Source organism: Ammospiza caudacuta, chromosome 3, assembly GCF_027887145.1.
Source record: "Ammospiza caudacuta isolate bAmmCau1 chromosome 3, bAmmCau1.pri, whole genome shotgun sequence".
NCBI classification, from domain to species: Eukaryota; Metazoa; Chordata; class Aves; order Passeriformes; family Passerellidae; genus Ammospiza; species Ammospiza caudacuta.
This window is the reverse complement of record NC_080595.1, coordinates 76,856,750-76,878,642: the sequence shown is the minus strand read 5'-3', so window position 1 is coordinate 76,878,642 and position 21,893 is coordinate 76,856,750. Positions and strand designations below refer to the sequence as shown.

Here is a 21,893-nt window from a genome sequence, read left to right as displayed (position 1 = left end):
CAAACACACTGGCAGTCAGCACTCCAATGGCTCTACATCAAAGAAGAGACCAGAGTGACTTCACCTCAGGTGTGGAATACACACCATGGCTGAAGGAGAGCGCTTTTAAGCAGTTTTCAGATAGTAGAAATTATACGACTTGTACCTTATGCTACAAACACCCCATTTGGGCCAAAACATGATTTTAAGACTTTATTTATAGGTGTATTAAAAGAAATACTGTATTTCTTTTTTTTTTTTTTTTTTTTTTGGCAAAGCATTAATTTTCTGATGTGATTTCGGAAAAACAAATGCACCATCACTTGAATGAATGCCTTTTTCTAACCTCTGCTAAAACTACAGGCAGAAAACAATGATAGATTAAAATAAAGTGTTTGTTCTAAGATCAGTCAACAAGTTAATCTTGCTAGGAAAGAGGACTTTGGTTTTCAGGGAAATAACAGAGAATTGTGTTTGTTTGCTTTTCTGCTGTGTATGCAAGGGAAATTCTTATGCAGAAAAAAAGTGTAGCAGTTATATGAGCAGACTTGAGGCTGCCAATTCATAAAAGTTAGCCTTTCATTAAAAAGTCTGCTGAATCATAGATTTCTTTTTACTGGGAGATTCAAAAAGATACCAGAGGCCTGACTTTCTAACAAGACCTTCAAATTTCTGCACACCTTTGCACTTCCCAAATTTCACAATTCTACATATCCAAACTCTGAACTGCCCTGGTCACAACAGGTGACTGAGTATTTGAGCTCAGTACATATGAACACTTGTCCACTTGTCACGGAGTGACTTTGAAGTATGTCCTAAGATCAGCTCATAAACAAGGCCTCCTAATTACTCCTGAACAAGTAAGGAACCATGAGGAAAGGTGACCTGCAATTACACATCATGGAGGAAAGGGAGGTAAAAACCACTGGTCTACCTGCACTGTATCTTCCTCTTCCATGGACCATTGACTCTAACAAGTCGTAGCAGGATAGCTAAGGACAAACTTCAGTCAATCACTTCTATAAACTCATGCTCAAGAATTTTCAGAACTGGACCTTTTGCAGGGTAAGGACAAGTAAATGTCTGGAGACTGAACCAGTGGGGTGTTCAGGGACATATAAATTCCTCTGCATCTCCACCAAATACCCAAGTAAAACCAACATATTGGGTCAAGTGCTTTAGACTTTACATACCACCTCTTTTTTCCTCCACAAACACATAGAGACTGGTGGGAGCAGCAGAAGTTTTGATTCAATAATCTGTGTTTAGATGAAGCTGCACCTGGAAAGTTTTTCTCTTTTCCTTTATGTAGTAAGAGGCAGAAACTACAACTGAATTACTTAGATTAGCTGTTAAAATGGTGTACATAATAGGAAGTCTAATTCTGGAAATTTAATAAATAATTTGAATGCTTTTTTCCCTCACAGCAAAAGACCATAATTCCTCAAAACTGAACCATGACATTTGAAAGTGTTAAAATAGAACTGTAAGCTTAAAAACAGACTTAATGTTTGTGGGTCTAGTATGGGCATCCCCTAAAGATACATTGCTCAAAGCCTGTTTCACTTTCATTTGATTAGTGAACCATGGATAATTTGTATCAGCAAGCAATAAAATGCCAAAGAAATAGGATGGAAACCCTGAAAGAATGTTAAGTAAATATTGAAGAACTCCTCCTGACACTAAGTACCAGGTCTTAAAGCACTGTGTTTTAGATTAACCCTTAGACCTTAGTCTGGCCCTAGCACCCTCAGGAACTGTTCATGCAACTTATAAGATAAACACACCATTCATTACTGTTTATTAGAGCAATTACTTTTTGTAAAGGTATCCTCCACAAATAAATTACCATTTACTCAAGATACTGAAGTGGAAATATGTATTATTTTCTTTACTAGAAAAATAACAAGGCCTTATTTTACAAATTGAACTACTCATTTCCTTTGCTTTCTACACACCTATTGCTGGGACACTTGTTTAACACCTAATATGTTTTTCAAAGGTATTATTTTCTTTACTAGAAAAATAACAAGGCCTTATTTTACAAATTGAACTACTGATTTCCTTTGCTTTCTACACACCTATTGCTGGGACACTTGTTTAACACCTAATATGTTTTTCAAAGGAAGCTATATTATAATTAAATTAGTACAGGAGTAGTCTGACAGAATGAACTAATAAACATGACAAGTATTAAACCCCAGATTTTTATTAAAAGTATACAGGAGCACTCTGAACTTTTAAAATTATCTCTTAGAAACTTATTTTGTCTTACATTTCCAGTCTTGCTCCCCTCTGTTCAGAGTAACTATTATCAAGTAATTATGAAATAACAGTACAAACTTTGAAGCAGAATTTTGTTGGTTGTCCCCAATGCAAGGCAAACACCATGAAGCAGTGTTTTATTATGCAGTTCTACACCAATCAACATCTCCATTCCAACCACTTTAATGAGCGTAAAGCAGATGTTATATGGGTGATTTACATAATGTATATGGTAAAGTTCTCTGTATTTGAATGACTGCACTTCATAGTCAGTAAGCTGAATAACTGCAGGAAGTGCAACCTGTAATAATTCTCAGCATTGTATTATGAAGAGAGAAAACAAACTGTAAAACAAACTTACAAAAAACCCCACACTTTGCAGGGTACAAACTAGAGACCCATCCCTGTATAGGAGCAGATCTGAATTTCCAACATAAAATGAGCTCAAGGAGCAAAAAGCAAAGAGGTCTGAGTCCCTGGGAAGGTGATTGTCCATGCTATGTTTCTTGTTTCTGAAGCCAAGGGCAAGTCTGTGTCAACGCCTCCCACTCACCCACACAAACAAAACTGCACACTTCAACACAACTTGCTTTTATACAGATTAACAATGGAAGAAAACCAGAAGAATGATGTTCTGCACACCACCAAGAATGGGGAGGTATAGCAGAGATGGTAAGGAAAGGACAGTAGAAATTGTGTGAGTATTGAAGGGAACAAAAATAGATAAGTATCACTTCACAGGCATTGATTCCATTGGTTATGACAAATGAGGTGCTGCACCACAGTAGGCAAGTCCAACAGCCACACTTATTGAAAACAGCACTTCAAAACTTTGGGAAGTTTAAACAGATACAAATAGAGAAAGAAGGACTAAGAGCAAACAAGGGAGAGCCACAGTTTAGAGCAGAGTAAGACAGCTGGCCAAGGAAGACAACCCATGTTATTTCACAGACAGGAAATAAAAAGAATTATTTTCAAAGTAAGAGAAAATGAGAAGGTGCACACCATGATGTTAAGAGAAAGAAAAGGGAAAAAGCAAGGAGTTGAGAGGGGCAGTCATACAGCAGCCCAAGTTACAATACAGAATTTGTACTCACAGTGATTGGACAGATGGATGGGTGACATTTTCTGAAGTGTTTGATGCTTATACTGAATTCAAGCTGTAACTTTTAATTTGCCAGGCCAGTAACAATTTTTCTTGAAAATCTATCCCAAAATTTTATTCATTAGCATGGTATAAGCCAAGACTGACATGTTCAATTAAGTATGAGTCTTCAGAGTAGTACTAAAATAACAGTAATGCACTTCCTGTTTCACCAGCTCTTATAATAGGCATTAGGATGGCATCCAATAAACTTAGTGTTTTTCTTTGCCCTTGTGAATATTCATCTTGGATGACACTGTTTCAATAGAAGTATAAAGAAAAGTGTAGGTTTCTATGTTCATTTGTCCATAGAAATTTTAAATTTCATATTGTAAATTATTTAACAACAACATTCTTTTTAAGGAGTAAATGATCTACTTAGGCAAGTATAACAATTTTCCATCTTTCACCTGTATCCCTCAAAACTGATAGATTATAAGAACCCTTCAGAATTATTATCTTCTATTCTCTGCTGGAGTAAACTGGTAGCACAGAACAGACTGCAAAGAGCTGTCAAAAACTGCAAAAATATCAGTTTATGGCAGCAGAGAACACAACCCCCTGCTAGCAGTGCTGAGGGCTGTAGCACAGCTCGTCTGCAAAATATTCTGCAATGCAGTGCCACCTCACAGGACTCAGTCAACACTCCCAACCTGCCCTGAAAAGCTTTGTAATCTCTGCCTGGGCTCCTCCTCACACAACGTGTGGGACCTGAAGCACAGGGATCCAACCATGGCTCAGTGACTCCCAGCACTGATCCCCACTGGCAAAAGAGAAACAGACAAAACAGCACCTGCAAAAGTCTGAATTTATGAAAATCAATGGGAAAACTCGGCAGAGCAAATAGAATTTCACCTTGTACTTTGTATAAATGTAGCAGGTTTCTTCATCAGTTGCTGATGTTTTAGGTAACCATTTGCATAAGCTGTTCAGTGCAAATTCTGTATCTTTGGGGAAGAAACAGATTTTTGTGAAATGACTGCTTTAAATTCTGATTTTTATCTTTTCTTCTCCAGTGTTCTGTTACACTGTTTAACATTTAATTCTCTGTTACCAAGATAGCAGTTTCCTTTTTAACCTTCCTGAAGAAAATGCTGAAGGTTTCTTTCTTAGCCACCCACCTGAAATGCCCAGCATACAACCATGGCAACCTGCCCAAGGTATTGCTGTGATGGCTTTATTCTACTTGGGAGTTTACCTGATAGGTGAAATAGAGACTCAAGTGCCACCAGTACAAAAGGGTACTGAGTACTTAAAGGGGCTACAACCAAGAGAGAGAGGGACTTTTACAAGGGCATGAAGTGATAGGAGAAAGAAAAATGGCTTTAAACTGGAAGAGGGCAGGTTTAGTTCAGGTATAAGGAAGAAATTTTGTCCTGTGTGTTGTGGATGTTCCACCCCTCAAGGACAGGCTGGACTGGGCTTTGAGCAGCCTTATCTCATGGAAGGTGTCTCTGCCCATGGTAGGGGATGAATGAAGGATTTTTTGGTGTTCTTTTACACATGTGAGAGATCCTTCATGAAAAGTAAATCAGTTCACCACAAGCAGTTCTAGAGGCACGGTTGTAAAAAGTCTGGTTTCCTCACTCATTTACATCAGCAGGCATTGAAGCAACAGCTCAATACAAACATTTTGAAACTGCCTGAGGCTTTACAGTATAATTTATATAATAAGACATCACCTGACTTTTACCTGGACTCTAGACACAAACAGCTCCAAATATGCTCTTGTACTTTCATACTGAAGTGTATTCAGGGACACTGATATTGCCCTCTTTGTGATTAACTGAAAAATCCCCCAAATCACATAAACCATAGCATGGCAGGAAGTGGCAGCAAGCTCAGCAATAATAGGCTTGAAATCATAGTTCTGTTCTTAAAAAAGTGACAAGGAAAGTGCCAAAGAATTTTAATTATCTACAATGTTTAACCCAATGGGGAATTACTTGGCAAACAAGTAGTCACCTGACCACACCAAGTAATTCAATAACTGTAGTAAATTAGGTTATTTTTATATATTTATTAATTGACAAAACCTCAAAACTTCATTGTCATTCTGTTAGCAGATGCAAGAATATCTTTCAAATTGAGTTGCATTAAAAGATTCCTAAATATTCTCTCTGGGGAAAATAACCTGATCATATAAATATTGTGGGGTTTTTTTTCAAATTACATTAGGTTTTTACTTTCCCTTCAACAGTATGGTAAACATTTAAGCAAGCTACTCTAAAACATCATAGCACTGCTCATCTCAGGAACTGTGACCTGCCTTCAGACAGACACCAGAAGATGGAACTGTTACCTTTTGACCAGGTAGAACATTCTTGAGCACTTCCCCCCCCACTAAAAGCCACCTGCATCTAAACAGAAATGCTGGTATCAGATGGTATCAAATCAGAACATACCTATGTCATGGGATGAAATGCACAAAATAACCCATAAACAATTTCAAAGCCTACATCCAAAGTTTCTTGGAATGCAGTAAAGACATTGTGCTCTCTAATGGATGAATTCTTGCCTTTTTTTTTTAACATCTTGTTTTCTGGGTAAAGATCCAGAAGATTGTATCATTTTTCAAATATCATTAAAAACAGAATTATATTTTTCTTATTTGTAGGTATGGATAAAAAATTCTAGTTCTTTTGACCAAGGAATTAGTTGAATAAGGTACTAGAATGGATTGAAAAGCTCTCCACAGAAACATTTTTTAATAATATTCCAATAGATATTATGTCAACAGACTTAGTGGAAAACCCTGAAAGAAATAAGAGAATGCAGAGAACCTATTTTTCACATAGCCATAAGAAATGTAAAGACAAAGTCCTAGTCCTTGTAATGTCAGCAAAAATTAGTCACTACTCCATCAAACTCAATGGGATATACATTAAGTGGTATCAAAATGAGCTTAATAGTGTTTAAATGAGCTTTATAATTAAATACATGGCTGCTAAGGTATGATAATATAAACACTTAAAACTGTTAACATTTTGAATGGCCAGAAAAGAAAGCAACAAGAGCAACTTAGAAATATTTCAAATATGGCAAAATTATAATTTTCTTAGTTTTGATTTTGAATGGAACAAGACTTTTAAACACATGCTTAAAATTAAGCAGGACTGATAAAGTCAATGCCAAATGCCAAGATATCACTCTAAGGATGTATTTGCATAATTATGGGCATGATTACGGGACCTCCATGAATAATTAACTGAATGTGGTTTAAAGGAAAGTAACTGGAGTAGTGCAGCATCCCTAGGGCTGCTTACTTTTCACACATCTAGATTTCAAGCATTCCAGTGGGTTCATAAGATGAACTGACCATTTGTTTCCTTAAAATAGACACTTCGCATTAAAGCCATACAGTAAAATTCAGATCTTACCAGGCTAAGACAAAAACCTCAACATTTAAATGGCTCCTAATAACTTTTACACATGCACACACGCTTCCTTCCTTAGGCTGCCTTTTCCAAGGAAGGAATAAGGTTTCTGGGCAGCAGCAGTTGCTGGATCACAAGGGGCAGCAGGACTGCGCTGCAGTGACAGTTCCTGTCCCATCCTGCGACAGCAGCCAGTCCCTCTGTGCACACCCTGACCTGGGGTCCCTCACTGCTGACAAACACCAGGTGAGGAGCTCCATGTGATTCATCAGTGCCAAGGCCAGCTCTGTGAACAGGAACCTTCACCTCTCTCTACATTAAAAAACTACACTTGGTATGAAATAGTTGTGAAACCAGCACTAATTCTACTGTGATGGCATGCTCAAAACTTGGGGTTTTTATTGTATCTACAGTGTGATACCACTACACTGGGAGACACTGTGTCATATAAATCTGCATTACAGTTAAGCAGAATTTTAATGTATTCTAGGCCATAAACATGACTACAGAGTTTTCTGCATCTGTAATACAGAAATATAACTGACTAAACCTCAAAGGAACTTACACTAAATATAATTAATGATTCTCAGATATTTTAATTGATAAGCCTAGGAAGCAGAAAATGTTGTTGAAATAGAAATTAATGTGAATTAAATGTATGTAACATGAATTAAATATGCATAAGCTTAAAGTATGTATGTGAGATGCCAGCCCAGCTGCCTTCCTACTGCTTTTCTCCCATATATATAAATATGCCAGACATAAATGCTTTTTAAATCTATCACTGCATACCTCAGTGTGGCCACATATCTGCTGTTATAACTAATCATATAGGGCTGAAGCATAGATAAGGATTTGCTGGTCAAAAAACTTCTGAGTACAAGAGAGATTAATTCTGAGGTGTTTTTGTACTGACCAAAGAAACTGCCAGTATCTCTGATCCACCTGATTCAGCAATGTAGGTATTTTCCCTCATCAGCAATTGCTAAAAACATCTATTCTACTTAAAATAAATGAGTCACAAGCCAGCAAAAACTACCAAATGCACACAGAGTCCCTGTGTCCATGTAACTTCTGTCCCTGGAAATGTTTAAGGCCAGGCTGGATGGAGCTGTGAGCAACCTGGTCTAGTGGAAGGTGTCTGTGTCCGTGGCAGGGGGGTTGTAACTAAACTACATTTAAGCTCCCTTCCAACCCAGGCCATTCTATAATTCTTTGATACTCAACAACAAGGAAAAGTCCCTATTTTTAGGAACTCAGTTCTTGGAACACCAAACTTCCATGACCTTCTCCTCTCCTGTTTGCAGCAGTGCAGACCACAATCCCACTCCTTGCCAGCACCACACATTCATGGTGGTACAACATCTCCAAGGGCACAGCAGCAAATATTGGAAAAGTATTCTTAGTTACTATTCATTCCCCTTAGCAAGTGGAAAGCAGCTAAAGTGCCAATTGCATCTGATCAGCCAGATCACAGTTTGGGAATCATGGTCCTAAATAACTCATAACCTCTTATTACAGAACACCACACTCTTTGTCTTGCTCAGGCTACTATTTTGGGCTCTCTCCTGCCAGCACAGCATATCACGATGGTAAAAACTTATGGCTCATATCTGCTAATCATGCCCACACTTCTATCTGTCCTTTGGTGGACAACTAGCCAGCAATTAACAAGATTATTAACTTGCTGAAGCATAAATTCAGTTTTACCCAAACAATTTCAGTCATTTTTTCTGGATTTATACCACTTGAGCTAGAGGCAGATTCTCACTCATAGCCAATTCTGCAGTTTCATTAGAAGCCAGAGGGCTGCAAAAGCAAACTCCATTCAGATGAATTATAACAACAGCCAAGAAGCAATATATCAAATAAATTTAAGCTACATACCACTTCCAATTTTTCCTGTAATGCTAGAATTTATTTCTTTTTATGCACAACTTAATTTGAGTTCAAAACTTCACACTAATGGTACATTAACATTTCGGGTTCACATAATCAATGTCTTCACAGATAATTTATTATTCCTTCACCACTTCTCTGCTTTTCCCATACTGTTTCTTAGGATGTAATTCAGTTTCAAAATGGTCTGAAGGCCCTACTCCCCCTGTGTAAAGAGCAAGCAGTGGAAACACTCTTTTTGATGGACTAGAAACCAGTCATTACCTGTCTTTTTTCACGAAGAACCATAAACTAAGGCTAGTTTAGCAGATTTAAAGGACACACTATTATCTTCTACAGTCCATAGAACATTAAAGATCTAACTAGAAATTTATTTTGTAAATTGATTATTAAGAATGCCACTCAAAATTTCCTGTCATTCAGAAGGAAAAACATGCCTTGCTGATTTGACTGTGTCTAACTCAGTACTCATCCATATTGTTTACAAAGTTCTAGAGATTTATCTTTAATATTATTTATCATTTGACCAAATATGGTATCATTAAGTAATGAATGCTGACTAACTACTAATTAGGTATATGACATTTTAATACATCAATTGTGCCTCTTTAGTTGATTAAGATATGAATCACAGGATTCCATATTTCTGTAGCACTTGGCAAACACAGACTATTAGGGTAAATAAATTAATAATTTATTTCTGATTTAATTTCTCTTTACTATCAGTCTCACTTTTCTACCAAAAGTAGTTTATTGGCAGCCCTAAGGACAAACAAAAGCATGCCTTCCATCTTCTTGAAGGACACTGAGGCATTGGAGTGTGTCCAGAGAAAGGCAATGAGCTGGGGAAGGGTCTGAAGCACAAATTTGATGAGGAGCAGCTTAGGGACCAGGGGGTGTTCAGCTTGGAAAAAAGAAGTTCAGGGAGGACCTTATGGCTGTCTACAGCTACCTGAAAAAAGGGTGTAGCCAGGCAGGCAGGAGTTGGTCTCTAAGGGATACAACAGGAGAAAATGACCTCAAGTTGTGCCAAGAAAGGTTCAGCTTGGACACCAGGTAAACTTTCTTCACTGAGAGTGGTTAAGCATTGGAACAGGCTGCCCAGGGAAGTGGTGGAGTCACCATCCTTGGAAGGGTTCAAAAAACAAGCAGATGTGACACATAATGTGGTTTAGTGGGTACGGTGGCATTTGGTTGCCTTGATCTTTTCCAAATGTAATGATCCCAAGATTCTACACTTACTTCTGTGTGAAATGTTCTAGTTCTTATTTCTCATCCAGCCACAGCAGATGTCTACAGAATTAAACCACTTAATTATGTCTACAGATGTCTACAGAATTAAACATTGCTATGTATGTACACCTGCTGTCTATGCATGTTTTATGCTAATTTTAAATCAAATAAGAGAGAACTAGAAAACTGTTCTCATTTTTGTAATTTTGCCTACACTTAAGGATTGATGTTGGCCTGTTTTATGTTCACAGTAGTGTTCAAAACAAATGTCTTTTTAAAAACTGATGAGGATAAGGCCTTTGAAACTGAGGTATAACTTCTGTATTGTATTCAATGAGTAAAATTAAGTTTCAAATAGTTGTGCACAGTGGATTGATTACTGGGAGCAGAATTACAGCAGAGAAATGTTCAATTAACGGTGTGTGCCTCTGTGAAGCAAGGCTTGCAAGAGTTCTCTGAAAAGAAGGATATCATACAGAAGTAGAAATGAAGGGTGTAGCTTTGTTCAGTTTCCAAATTGCTAAGTGATATCCCTCCAGTCAATTAGGAAGTAGTCTGTGATCGATGGCTGCTGTTGGAAAACTTACTTTAGTCTTTATTAGACTTCCAAAATGTACTTGAACTAAATCTTATCAGGCATATTATTCCTTTGTAGTTTGCTACATTTAAGACCCCTTTACAGGGCAGCATAATTCACAAGTCAAGTGCACAATTTAAATGCTTGCACACTCTAAATCAGTGGTCTCCAAAGGGGGGTGTCAGCACAGTGTGATATAGGAAGAAAATATCAGAAATGCCAATTTATGCTACGTCACTGTAGCTTGACCAAGTCCAGAGGACTTCCAACATCTATCAGCTTTCAGGACAGGATTCACTGCAGGCTCCCCCACCTAACTGTGCTTGGAGCACCATCTCTTGCTGCAGATCTGCATGTTAAAATACTCTTAACAGATACACAAGCAACCTCTCCCCTGCAAACACCCCATACTCCAGTCTCAGAAAGACTTAACTTCCAGGTAATTCACTGATTTAGTATGGCTATTTTTAAATTCTGAGATAATTAAATCTCTCCTAACGTACTCCATCTCTGAACTGGACATTTAATTTAAAAATGTACTTTTCTATCTACTCTTCTCAACATAAACACATTCTACACCTTCTTCACTGTAATGTGTCTCTAACAACTGCCAACAGTAAACTCTTTTATTCTCCTAAAAGCACATATTTGTCTGGCAAATCTAATTTACCTAAAATACTTCACTAACTTCTCATACAACTGAAAATTGTTCTGTGGATATACAATGGAGACATTTAAAAACTCAAGTCAATCTGTTTTCAATAAGCACAAGTTTTGCCGCTGAAACTGGAAGAGTATAAACAATTGTATGCATAGGTTACAGTATTGTACCTTCTATCATTTCCATCCCACTCGGAGGTTTACAGTGTCCAGCATGGCTCACAACCCAGACAGGATACTGCTGGTTCAGTCCACAATAAAGGGCCTGTATAAAGGTCCTGTAATAACCTGCCAGTCCTGGGTTACCTGCCAAAAAACAAAACATAGAAGCACAGTCAATAATAACCTTCCAACAGCAAGCAATCTGCTTCAAAACAAACTAAACAGCATTACACAGCAATTTGCTAATTTATTTTCTCTAGTACATTTCCAGTTTTCATTTCCCCAAAGTTATGTTCATTTCCCCTATGCTATTGAACTTGTTTAATTCCAGTGACCAATGGCACTCATGGGAAGCATTTCACAGAATTACTTTGAAATTGCAAAACCTAAAATTGAAGTCCAACACAAGTGAAAACATCTTTTTCCATCAGAGGTCAATCAGCTTGCTTATCTATCCCATCCAGTTACAGGAATGTGAAACTAAAACATCACTAAGTCTACAGCATGTATCATGTGATCCAGATGCCTGCTTTCCAAATATCTCAGTGTAACCACTTCAAAATAGGTATGTGGCATTGTTACTATACAAAAAGGCTGTCCTGACCCTAAAAGAAAGGATGATTTTATCCTAAACACATTGGACCAAATAAATATTTTCCTGCTTGCAACTTCATTTTTTATCTGTCCCTTTTTACACCAGTGGAGAAGCTCTTTCCTTTTCAAATCTTCTGCTCTAGAACCATGGGATAACCTGTCCTCCCTCCTGGTGTCCCAGCAGCTTTTGAGGGCTTCTCATAAAAGGCCGGTGTCTGAATGGCTATGGCTTGCCCTGGGAATTCAGACCACCCTACTCTAAAATCCACTGTTAAACACAGAAAATATCAACAGTCATACACCACTGCTGATGTGGAAACAGAAATATTGTCCCAAAGATAAAAGTACATCTGTGAAAGGGATCTCTGGATTGCCAAACAAAACTCTATACTTTACTCCTCCTTTTTTCTTTCTCGTTTGGATATCACTAGTGATGTAAATTGGAGAGGAAATTCATATGAAGACAAAGCAGAACTTTCCTAATTTCCACAGGATACATAAAAATTCCACACAGACATCAGAACATAAAATTCATATTTACTTATTTATTTATTTGATGGTTTTCCAGAGTAGTTACACTGATTTTTTATTATTGTTTAGATGCCAGCAAAGCTCACCATCATGGCTGGGATTGCTCAGTTATGTGTCTTTCAACTCTAACATCAGGCAATTCTTAGTTTGGGTATCATCAACAGCAAAAGGCAGCATGAGCAGTATTGTGTCAAAAGGCTGTCATTTTTTAAGACAAAAACATTCCAAAATTACACCAGTGTATTACAAAACAAAAAAGCCTTCATTCAAATTCTGTCAACTCCTCTATATCCATCTGATTGTAATAACAGAAGCTGAGCTGTGAAAGTATTGATAGTGACAGAGAAGGATTAGACCTATAATCAAATTAGTACCTGTGAAAACGGCGTATGGAAATAAAAACAAGGGTTATTCCACTTCTTCTCTTTCTGTAGTGGGTATTTTCATATTTTCTTGTTTTTCTTCCACCCTTTTGCTGTTCAGGTAGCACACAGTAAGTTCACTGCTGTCCCAAGAGGTTCCCTGAGCCCAGTGCCACCGAGGCACCCAGAGCCACGCGGAGCAGAGCCACGTGCACGGGAGCTCGTACCACAGCTCACCCTGGGATGATGCATGAGCACAGGAAGGGAGCCTTTCCCTCTAGGTAATGTATCTCACACATTCACCCCTCACTTGCATGTACTGAGTGTCTCTGGGGGGTTTTAAATCTTAATAAAACTACTGATCTTAGACAAACATTATTTTTACTGGACTACACACACAGATGTGGGGGGGAAAAAATCCTCAACCTCAAAACGTCACAATCAGTTATTACGTATTTCTAAGCATCTCATTGTAAGCTTGCCATTAAAGGAGACTTTTAAAAAAAAGAAACTTGTTTTGTAAAAACTCCAGAACACAATCAAATTTGTGCAAGTTGATTTCCAGGAAAACAATTTAAAATTCACAAGGTTCACATATCCATACAATTGCATCACGCTTTCATACATCAAAAATATATAACATGAAGGGCCCCAGAGACAATAAAACATAATCTTGACATCATTTGTCAAGTTCCTTGGATTGATGTTACACAGAGGAAATCTGTCTTTCAGCAAGGCAGAAGAAAAAAGTAGCAGCAATCCAAAATCAATTGTGTCTTCTGTAGTACAAATGATCATAATGTTTTGCATTGTGTTTAATCCTGGAATATAACACCATTAGGAGTTTTGAGATCAAGGAATCACAAAATTAATCTCAATCATAGCATTTTTTCTTTGCACTTTTTTCTCCTTTAATAATGCAGAACAAGGATGGGGAGAAATGACAGCAGCTTAGACATATGGTGCTCTTTTCCATCATCAGCAGGTGAACCTAAGACGTAAAATCTGCTCAGGATTTGGTCATCAGCTGAAGAACAGCGAGGCTTTGCATCAAATATTATAAAAAGCCTAAGACAATCTAATACTTTTTTCAGGGAAAGGAGACTTTTATCCTGTGTTAATTTGGTGTGTTTTTTAGGCAGGTAAAAGAGAAAATCCATGAATGCAAAAGAAACCCCAGTCCTCATAAGCATCTGCCCCTGGTAAGAGATACCTGCGAGATCTGACCTGTTAGAACTGCTACTGGCATTTCAAAATGCCTTGAATGGGTATGAATGAGAACTGCTGGCACACAGGGGAATGAAAATCAACAAGAATTTTAACAGCAAAAATTTCTACAGAAAATTTCTACAGCAAAAATCACCATGTGTAAAGCAGTTATAAATTGATTCTTTATTGAACTTACAATTCCAATGGAGTTATTCCAGATTTGCAGTGACCTAAGTAAATGCAGATTAATAGTCCTAGTTCTTGAAAGCTGGCATCTACAATATTTATGACTGAATAATGTTTATCTCATATGTCTTCAAAGTAATTTTATATCTTCTTGATTGAGCTGCTGTCAAAATACTTTATGAGAGGAAACAAAAAAAATGAACCTGGACTGATTAAGATTTTCTTCATATAACAGAGTAACAGCTAATAGAAACTGGGACTTAATACATACAGCAGCCTGTGATCAATAATGTTTTAGGCTGATCTTTGCAACTGATCTGTGTTCAATTAAATTATTTTATTTTATAGATAAAGAACTACCAGGTCAATCACAAGGGCACCGAGGCAGTGCTCATTTGTGCTTTAGAAGGATTTCCCAGTACAGTAAACCAGAACTGCCTATGCTCTATCACTCAGCAACCAAGTGTCAAAAAAATGGAAACCATAAGTAAATGCAGTGTTAACCCCCATGATTTGAAGGTTACTCCAGTTATTTGAATACCACATCAATCCTTAGACACCTCAGGGCAGCTGAATCACTCATGCATGCCAATAAATCTCAAATTGCAGTCATCTGAAGCATGAAGCACATCTTAAGCAGTTACTCTCAACTGTGCTTAATTTTCAACGACATTTATGTTGTATCAGAAGTCTTTTAAACAACAGCTGTAAATGGTGACCATAACAGAAAAAGAATCAAGACTGTAGTACACTGAGGATTTGTCTAATTTGCAAAAGATTTCCAAGCACTTCATGGAAAGACTGTGTCAAATGGACAACTTACACAGTGAATGAGAACAGCAGGACTACTTTATCTGATGTGCCCACTGGCTGCAATATGCAAAGAACTCCTGCCACACTCCCTGTTTCTCTCCGTAACCCATGACATTTCACCCAGCTATTCTACATTAAGCTCAAAGTCTTTCCATTTTTAATTTGAAGACGGGAATCCACTGCTTCCTTTTCCGATCTGTTCCACCCACAGCTAACACAAAACAGTACAGAACAACCACGAGTGCAGAGGTGGAACCTAGAGCTATTTTAGGAGGTAAATATTCTCCACTTCTATATACTGCAGATACAGGCTTCCAAGAACTAGAACTACTACTCTTTAGTCACCCATATAAGTAGAAATACAAACATGGCATATAAAGATGCATTTGCCTACCTTTCCCTTTCAAACACTCTCCTGTTAATGCTTTTTCCATCAAATCAAGATTTTTAAATGCCATCTGCTTTCTCAATAAGACACTTAAGCAGTGGAGAGAGAACAACTTCTATAAACAGAATATTTACCCGGAAATCACTTCTAAAGAACAACCTTTATCCCAACTTCACATTATTTCCTATGTAATGCATCACAAAGTCGAACTTGGCTTGTCTTAAAATGAAATACTAATATTTGAGATGCTGCACTTCCACAAGAGAAATTATTCAGACTTGATAAATTTAAACCTATATACAGTGCACTATCAGTGCAACTCCATCAGTTTAATTATGAATGGAAGACAACAAACACATCATGCTCTCTTAAAAAGTCACAGACCATAGCCATTCCTCACAAGCAATGACAGCGTTTATGGCTTGCAAATTGCCAAGCATTTTGAATTCTTCAGCAACAGAACACATTCATGTCAAATGGAAACCACAGGTAAGAGAACACAAGCACTAGATAGCCCAATGGAAAAAATGTTCCAGGTTAGAAATGAAGACAGTCACCAAAACAAGAAAGAAGCCTTCTGTGCAGAAAAAATGTAAGTCAAAAATATATACAGCTTGCTCAAAAGAAATTGAGACTAAAACATAAAACTAAGTAATTTTTAGCAGTTCTGGAAGGGATAGCTGAATTGAGAAAGATTTATTTAAGCAGTATATAATAAAAGCCAAGAGTGGTAGGGAGTGAATGAAAAACTGCCATGTAACTAAGCCATCCCAAACAGTGACAAGGTTTCTTGCATCCTGCTTTGAAACAAGCATTTGGGTTCCATGCACTGTCCTGTGAGATGTTCCCCAGTGCTCCCAGTGGTGTCTCCAGGAGCCTGACCATCCCTGGGAGCAGCGGCTGGCACTGAGCCGTGGTGCTTTATGCACTTCTCCAGCAGTTGCTTTTTGCTTGCTCTGGGACCTCAGCAGGACCATAAAGAATAAAGGCAGCTACATGAATACAAGAAGGGAAATACACAGCCAGCAGTGGGTTTACAGAGAACTTTAAGGAACTGGAAAATATGCCAGCAATTACCATAAATGTAATTTTAGAAATAACCCACAGTTTCAGAATGAAGGGTATGCTGCAGTATTTACACTATAGTCTCTTGCATGGAAAAAAAAAAAAGCAGCTTCTAAAAAGAAAAATAAAATAAAAAGAGCAGCTATAAAGTAAATTTGAAATCCAGGGGTGCACAGCAGGACACATAAAAATCATTTTTGTGGTGATGATTCTCACTGTCTCTTCACAGAGCTGCCAAAGCTCCCAGCTCCAGCTTGAAGAGCCTCAGTGACAAGTTCCTTGCTCAAGGGAACTTAATCTGCCTTTGGCATGTGACCAGCCACCATGGAAGAAGATGCAACTCCCCTATGTTAATGAATGGAAAGCAGCCCACGCAGATGTCAGAAGAATTTAAATGGAGCATGCAGAACACACAATGATGTTCTCACACTTGGGAGAAAAGTGCAGAATCTGACACCGTGGCTGGTGAGCAGGCCTTAAAAGGCAACACACAGGTCTCTCTGACATGCAAGGTCAAGGGATTTCATATAAAACATGTCAAATATTGAGTGACCATCATAAACTCATGTCAATGAAGCTTTCACCTGTTTACACGTCTCAGGGTCTGGCATTCCTCGTCCTGTATCCCTTTATAGTCCCTACTCTAGGGGAGCAGCATCAGCCAAGCAGCAAAACATTACAAGGACGTTATACAGAAACACATGTGAAAACTCTGTTTGATCCTCTCTAACTCTGGAATAGTGAATTTGGCTGGAAAGCACTGTAAGATATTTGCTTGAGTTGTGAAAATAGGGAATCTCAGAAGGATTCAGCCAGGTGTCTGTAACACAGCTTATTAGAGAGATTTTTCAAGAACATTTCACATTTTTTCCCCATATATACGTACACACATACACTGTTATTAGTTTGACACAGCTATAAAACTTACATATAGGATTTTATAATACACATTCTTTGTATATATTTTGCAAAGCCAATAAGCTTGTCTGTTGTTCCCTAATGCTGCTTCACTTTTAGGATAAATGTAGGTTCGTTCACTTCTAAAGAAAACCCACAGACAGTCTGATAAACCTGAATTAACCTAACACAGCTGTTTTTGCCCAAGTGACAAGAATGCCTGAAGCTTGTGAACTAAAATTACCAGCTAAAAATTGTGACAGTATATGCTGGTTTTCCCATGGCAATAATTAACAGCATCTATCCAGGCAGATAAGATATGAAGTCCAAAATGCTGATTTCATCCACTGCAAATCTACTGAACTTTGTAATTAAGCAATATTGCAAGGGTTATAAAGTCCACAGATGTACTTCAAAATGACTTCTGCCATCTCAGCCAAAAGAGGTACATAAATACAAAAGAAGCCTTGATTTTAATTTTTTAATATGTCTGTAAACTTTTAATATGTTTCTTGGAAGGGAGTTAAGACTGAGACATAAAACTGAAACAATTGAGTTCTCAATGGAATAGCCAGTTTTTCACACTTTTCAATAGTAGAACACAGAATTTTCTAGTGCTTACAATTAAATAATTTTTGTGTGCTGTTTTCCCCATAGTAAATGAAAAATGAAAACATTTAGTTAGATCTCCTAGTACACACTTACACACATACAGTCTCCTAAGCAGATGAACACAGATATAACTACTAGATACAACTAGGTGGTTGGTCTGACCCAAACCATCCTACAACCAATGCTGGCAGAGAGGCTACTGTGAGTTCTGTGCTGGGTCTGGAATTGCCAGTGGGAATTTTTCAGCCAGCTTCGTGGTCTGAAGCAGCACTGGACCAGAAGAAAACAAACCTCCTAAAAGAAAGAGGGAGAACAAAGGAAGTGCATGAAGAGGAACACGAGACTTAATGTCAAATGGGTTCACAAGAAAGCCTATGAAACATCTGAATAACACAGCCCTGATGAGACAACAGCAGCAGGAAAAAGACAAAGATGGGAAAAAAAGAATTCAAACCCAAGATAACCACAAATTATTTGTTTTGTGCAGATACACAGCTCTGAAAATTTGATCACTTTTGAATTATATGCAAGGAGAAAGGAAACAATACACTCAAAAGGCACCAAAAAGAATATTTTCAAACCTGTATCAGATTTTCCTATATTGTACCACTGGTAAGAATTAAAAAAAAATAAGAAAATGCACAGGTTTGGGTGCTTTGGGGTTATTAGTTTTAGCTATTGCTTGTTTTGTTTTATCAAGGTAGTAACAGACAGGAAATAAATGGCAACAGAGAGCACCAAGACAGTCAATTTCAGAAAAACAGACTGAAAATGTGCAATTTTTGTGTATTGAAACATCAAGAATGTTGCATTTGAAACCAACAATCTAAGATGATTTAGAGAACTAATTTTGCATCTGCCTTGAGTCTTCAGAAATGCAAGATAAAAGAACAGACTGTTCTGAACATGGATAAACCACGGTTTACCAACACATTTCCTTAGGAACAGACTCTTTGCATTGACACCACTGTTTTTCAGACTGAGGAAAAAGGCCTTGTAGGTGGGGTATTAATACTGGTCCTAAGTAGATGCTCCATGAAGACTTCAACTGAAACACTTTTTTCAGGAAAACATAAAACACAAATCACTTCACAAGCACATTTGTTCACCCATTCAAGATCTATTGCCAAGAGTTTCTGCCTCTTAAGAGAAGGCTGTGACAATGGATAAAAAATATCCAGAACTTAGAGATGGAAGGCAGTATTTATGTATCACTATGTATTTACTTATTCCTATGAGAGTTTTTTAATCCAACTAGGATAATCAAGGTTTGTTTTCAAAAAGGGAAATCAGGACAGTGAACAAAATCTCCCATCATGCCCATAACAGTAAAACAAGAGCAAGAGTTATAACTAACTGAGTTTCTGGTCATACTGTTTTCCATAATTTCCATAATAATCCAAATATTGAACATAATGGGTCATATTTATTTCTAGTACTGATTCAGTGATCCATAAGAGTTACTATCAGACAGAAATAAGACCATGTGTTAACTAGAATCTGAAATAGGATTTTTAGTTTTCATTCTTTTCAGATACAAATAAATCAAAATGTTTAATATCAAGGCAAATTCATAGTAGCTCAGGTATTTCTGGTATCAGCTCCCAGAAAGTAAGTACATTATACACTGCTGCTGTAGCTTTAAACACTTTAAATGCTTTGTTTGTACATGATGCACATGGAAACACTGGATTTCCTTCATAGGTAAGTCCTTCACTAAGCAATTTCTTCTTCCATCCTGCCTCAGATATCCCATGAAGAGAAACAGATCTTTTTTAAAATTTTCAAATCAAGAAAAATACCCCAGAACACAACTTTTCCATAACTCTTGCCAACTCAAGCCACTGCATGCTGCAGGAGAGGGATCACTTCCTCCCCTGATGCTGCTCACACAGCCAGGCAGGAGGGATCCATGCTGAAAATGCCTCATTAGGGAGAGGACACCAAAAGAAGGCTGTGGATTGAGAAATTTCAGTAAGTCACTTCAGCAAGTCCCATCTGCCACCCAGATTTAGTGGAGGGAAGTACTGTCAAACACAGCTGGACATTCAACCATCCTGTCATTACTCTGCCTTCTCAAACTTAACAAGCTCAACTGTGCCAAGCCCCCATCAGAGTTACTTCTGGAGCACTGGGAAATTAAAAAAAAAATGGCATATTTCAAGCCTAGATCTGACCTACAGGCTCCTCTCTGCATGAGGAAGTTTTTATTTTTAATGAAAGACTATGTTTTTTTCTGTTCTAAAGACAATGGAAGCTCGTGGGCTGACCCAGTAAACAAAGCACAACTGTCACCATATTTTAAAATATTAGTCACAAACAAGTAGTCCAGAAGCAGCAAAAATAATGAAGAACAGTGTCCTAAGAATCAAAATTTTTAATATATAATGTGAGATAGAACACACACCTTTACTTCAGGGGGTACTCTACAAGCATGCATGTCTTCAGCCAAGCTTTTATTTTGCTATCTTTTGGCATCCACTATGTCTCAGAAAAAGCCTAGGGAAAATTCACTAACATATTCAAAGTTTTGTGTGGATTGAAAACAGAAATCAAACAGGTACAGACAAATTAGTATTATGTGCTACAAAAAATGTCCTCAGGAAGTCAAACTATTTACCTCAATAAGTAAAGGGGAGGATCATGTGGCACTTATTCACATTTTATAAACAGGAAACAAACCAAATAATCAGTGCCTAGTAATACTTTAATTTTCATGCACAAACAACTCCAGCTTACAGTATCTTACATGCACAATCACCTGAGGAAACAAGGCTGATCTTGTAATTAAGTCATGAATATTTGCATTAGAGCTAAAGAAATGGCTAGAAAAATTGGGAGGAGTAGCTTTGGAAATATCAGGTAGATATGGGTGGGTTGTTTCTTGATTTGTGCGTGTCTGTGTGTATGCTTTTTCTCCTGTGCAAAGTGCAAACACACAAAATATAATGACATATACCCCATACAAGCACAAGAATAAAAACTGTTTTGCAGTGTTTATGTCTCACTGAAATAAAAAACTGTGCTGTTACTTCCTTACCTGCTGATAAGAAGACCAATCATAGGGAAAGGGAAAAACATTTTATCTTACTCTATGTACTTCTACCTTCATTGTTATGGGGCACAAACCTTTAACTCTACAGTGTAGTCTGTTCTCAGTGATGACTTTTGCATCCCCCATACCAGTTACTGGAGAGTAGGAAAGCCAATTCTTTTACTCAGAAAAATGGAAAAAGTTCATCTCAATGTAAAATACAAATTCTGGGTGTCAGAATCTGAGAACTCAGGGTCAAATGTAAGGAGTTGGCAGCTTCAGCTGGGGCTGCAGTGGAAACAAAAGCAGATGGCTCAAGGGAGAGGCATTCTCAGGGAATCACTACCACCTGGAGAGGCTGGTGGGGCACCAGCTCTTGCCAAGATCTCCAGACAGAGCATGTGAACTCATGTATGTGCTGAGTGCTGGGGACTGACACCATAACTTAACAACAGAAGGTTCTGTGGCAAATCCAGCTGAAGGAACTCCCACCTTCCCCCCTGCCTATCATTCCCACCCTCCTACCACGGCTCACCAGCCCCTGAATTACACTGGCACAGCTCTGTGGGGCCCTGCTGTGAACCCAAACAGGGAACTGCTCCAGCTGTAAAAAGACCCCAGAAATACATGTATGTATTTATTTAATTCACAGCATGATCTCTCAAAGTATTGTTCTGGCATAACTGAGGGGTGGAATGGCACAGCATGGTGGGAAAAGGAATACCTTATGCCAGTATTGTTGACAAACATTTTGAATTGCAAAATAATGGCCTCAGGAAGTTTTTTAAGTGCTCCAAGCAATAATCTCTTGGATTTCCATTGTCTGGTGAGTCTTAATGAACACTCTACAAATAGTTTCTAACTTCCACACTACTTTACACTCAGGAACATCTGCTTTACACCTAA

At 37.9% G+C, this 21,893-nt stretch overlaps 1 protein-coding gene across 1 annotated transcript in view; it reads right to left on the bottom strand.

Moving 5' to 3' along the window:
- Window positions 1-21,893, bottom strand: part of LDAH (lipid droplet associated hydrolase) — a 111,899-nt gene that overhangs the window by 66,996 nt on the left and 23,010 nt on the right. Inside the window, exon 3 of the mRNA XM_058801935.1 lies at window positions 11,306-11,440. Coding sequence (XP_058657918.1) covers window positions 11,306-11,440 — 135 coding nt within the window. The remainder of the gene's footprint in view (window positions 1-11,305; window positions 11,441-21,893) is intronic.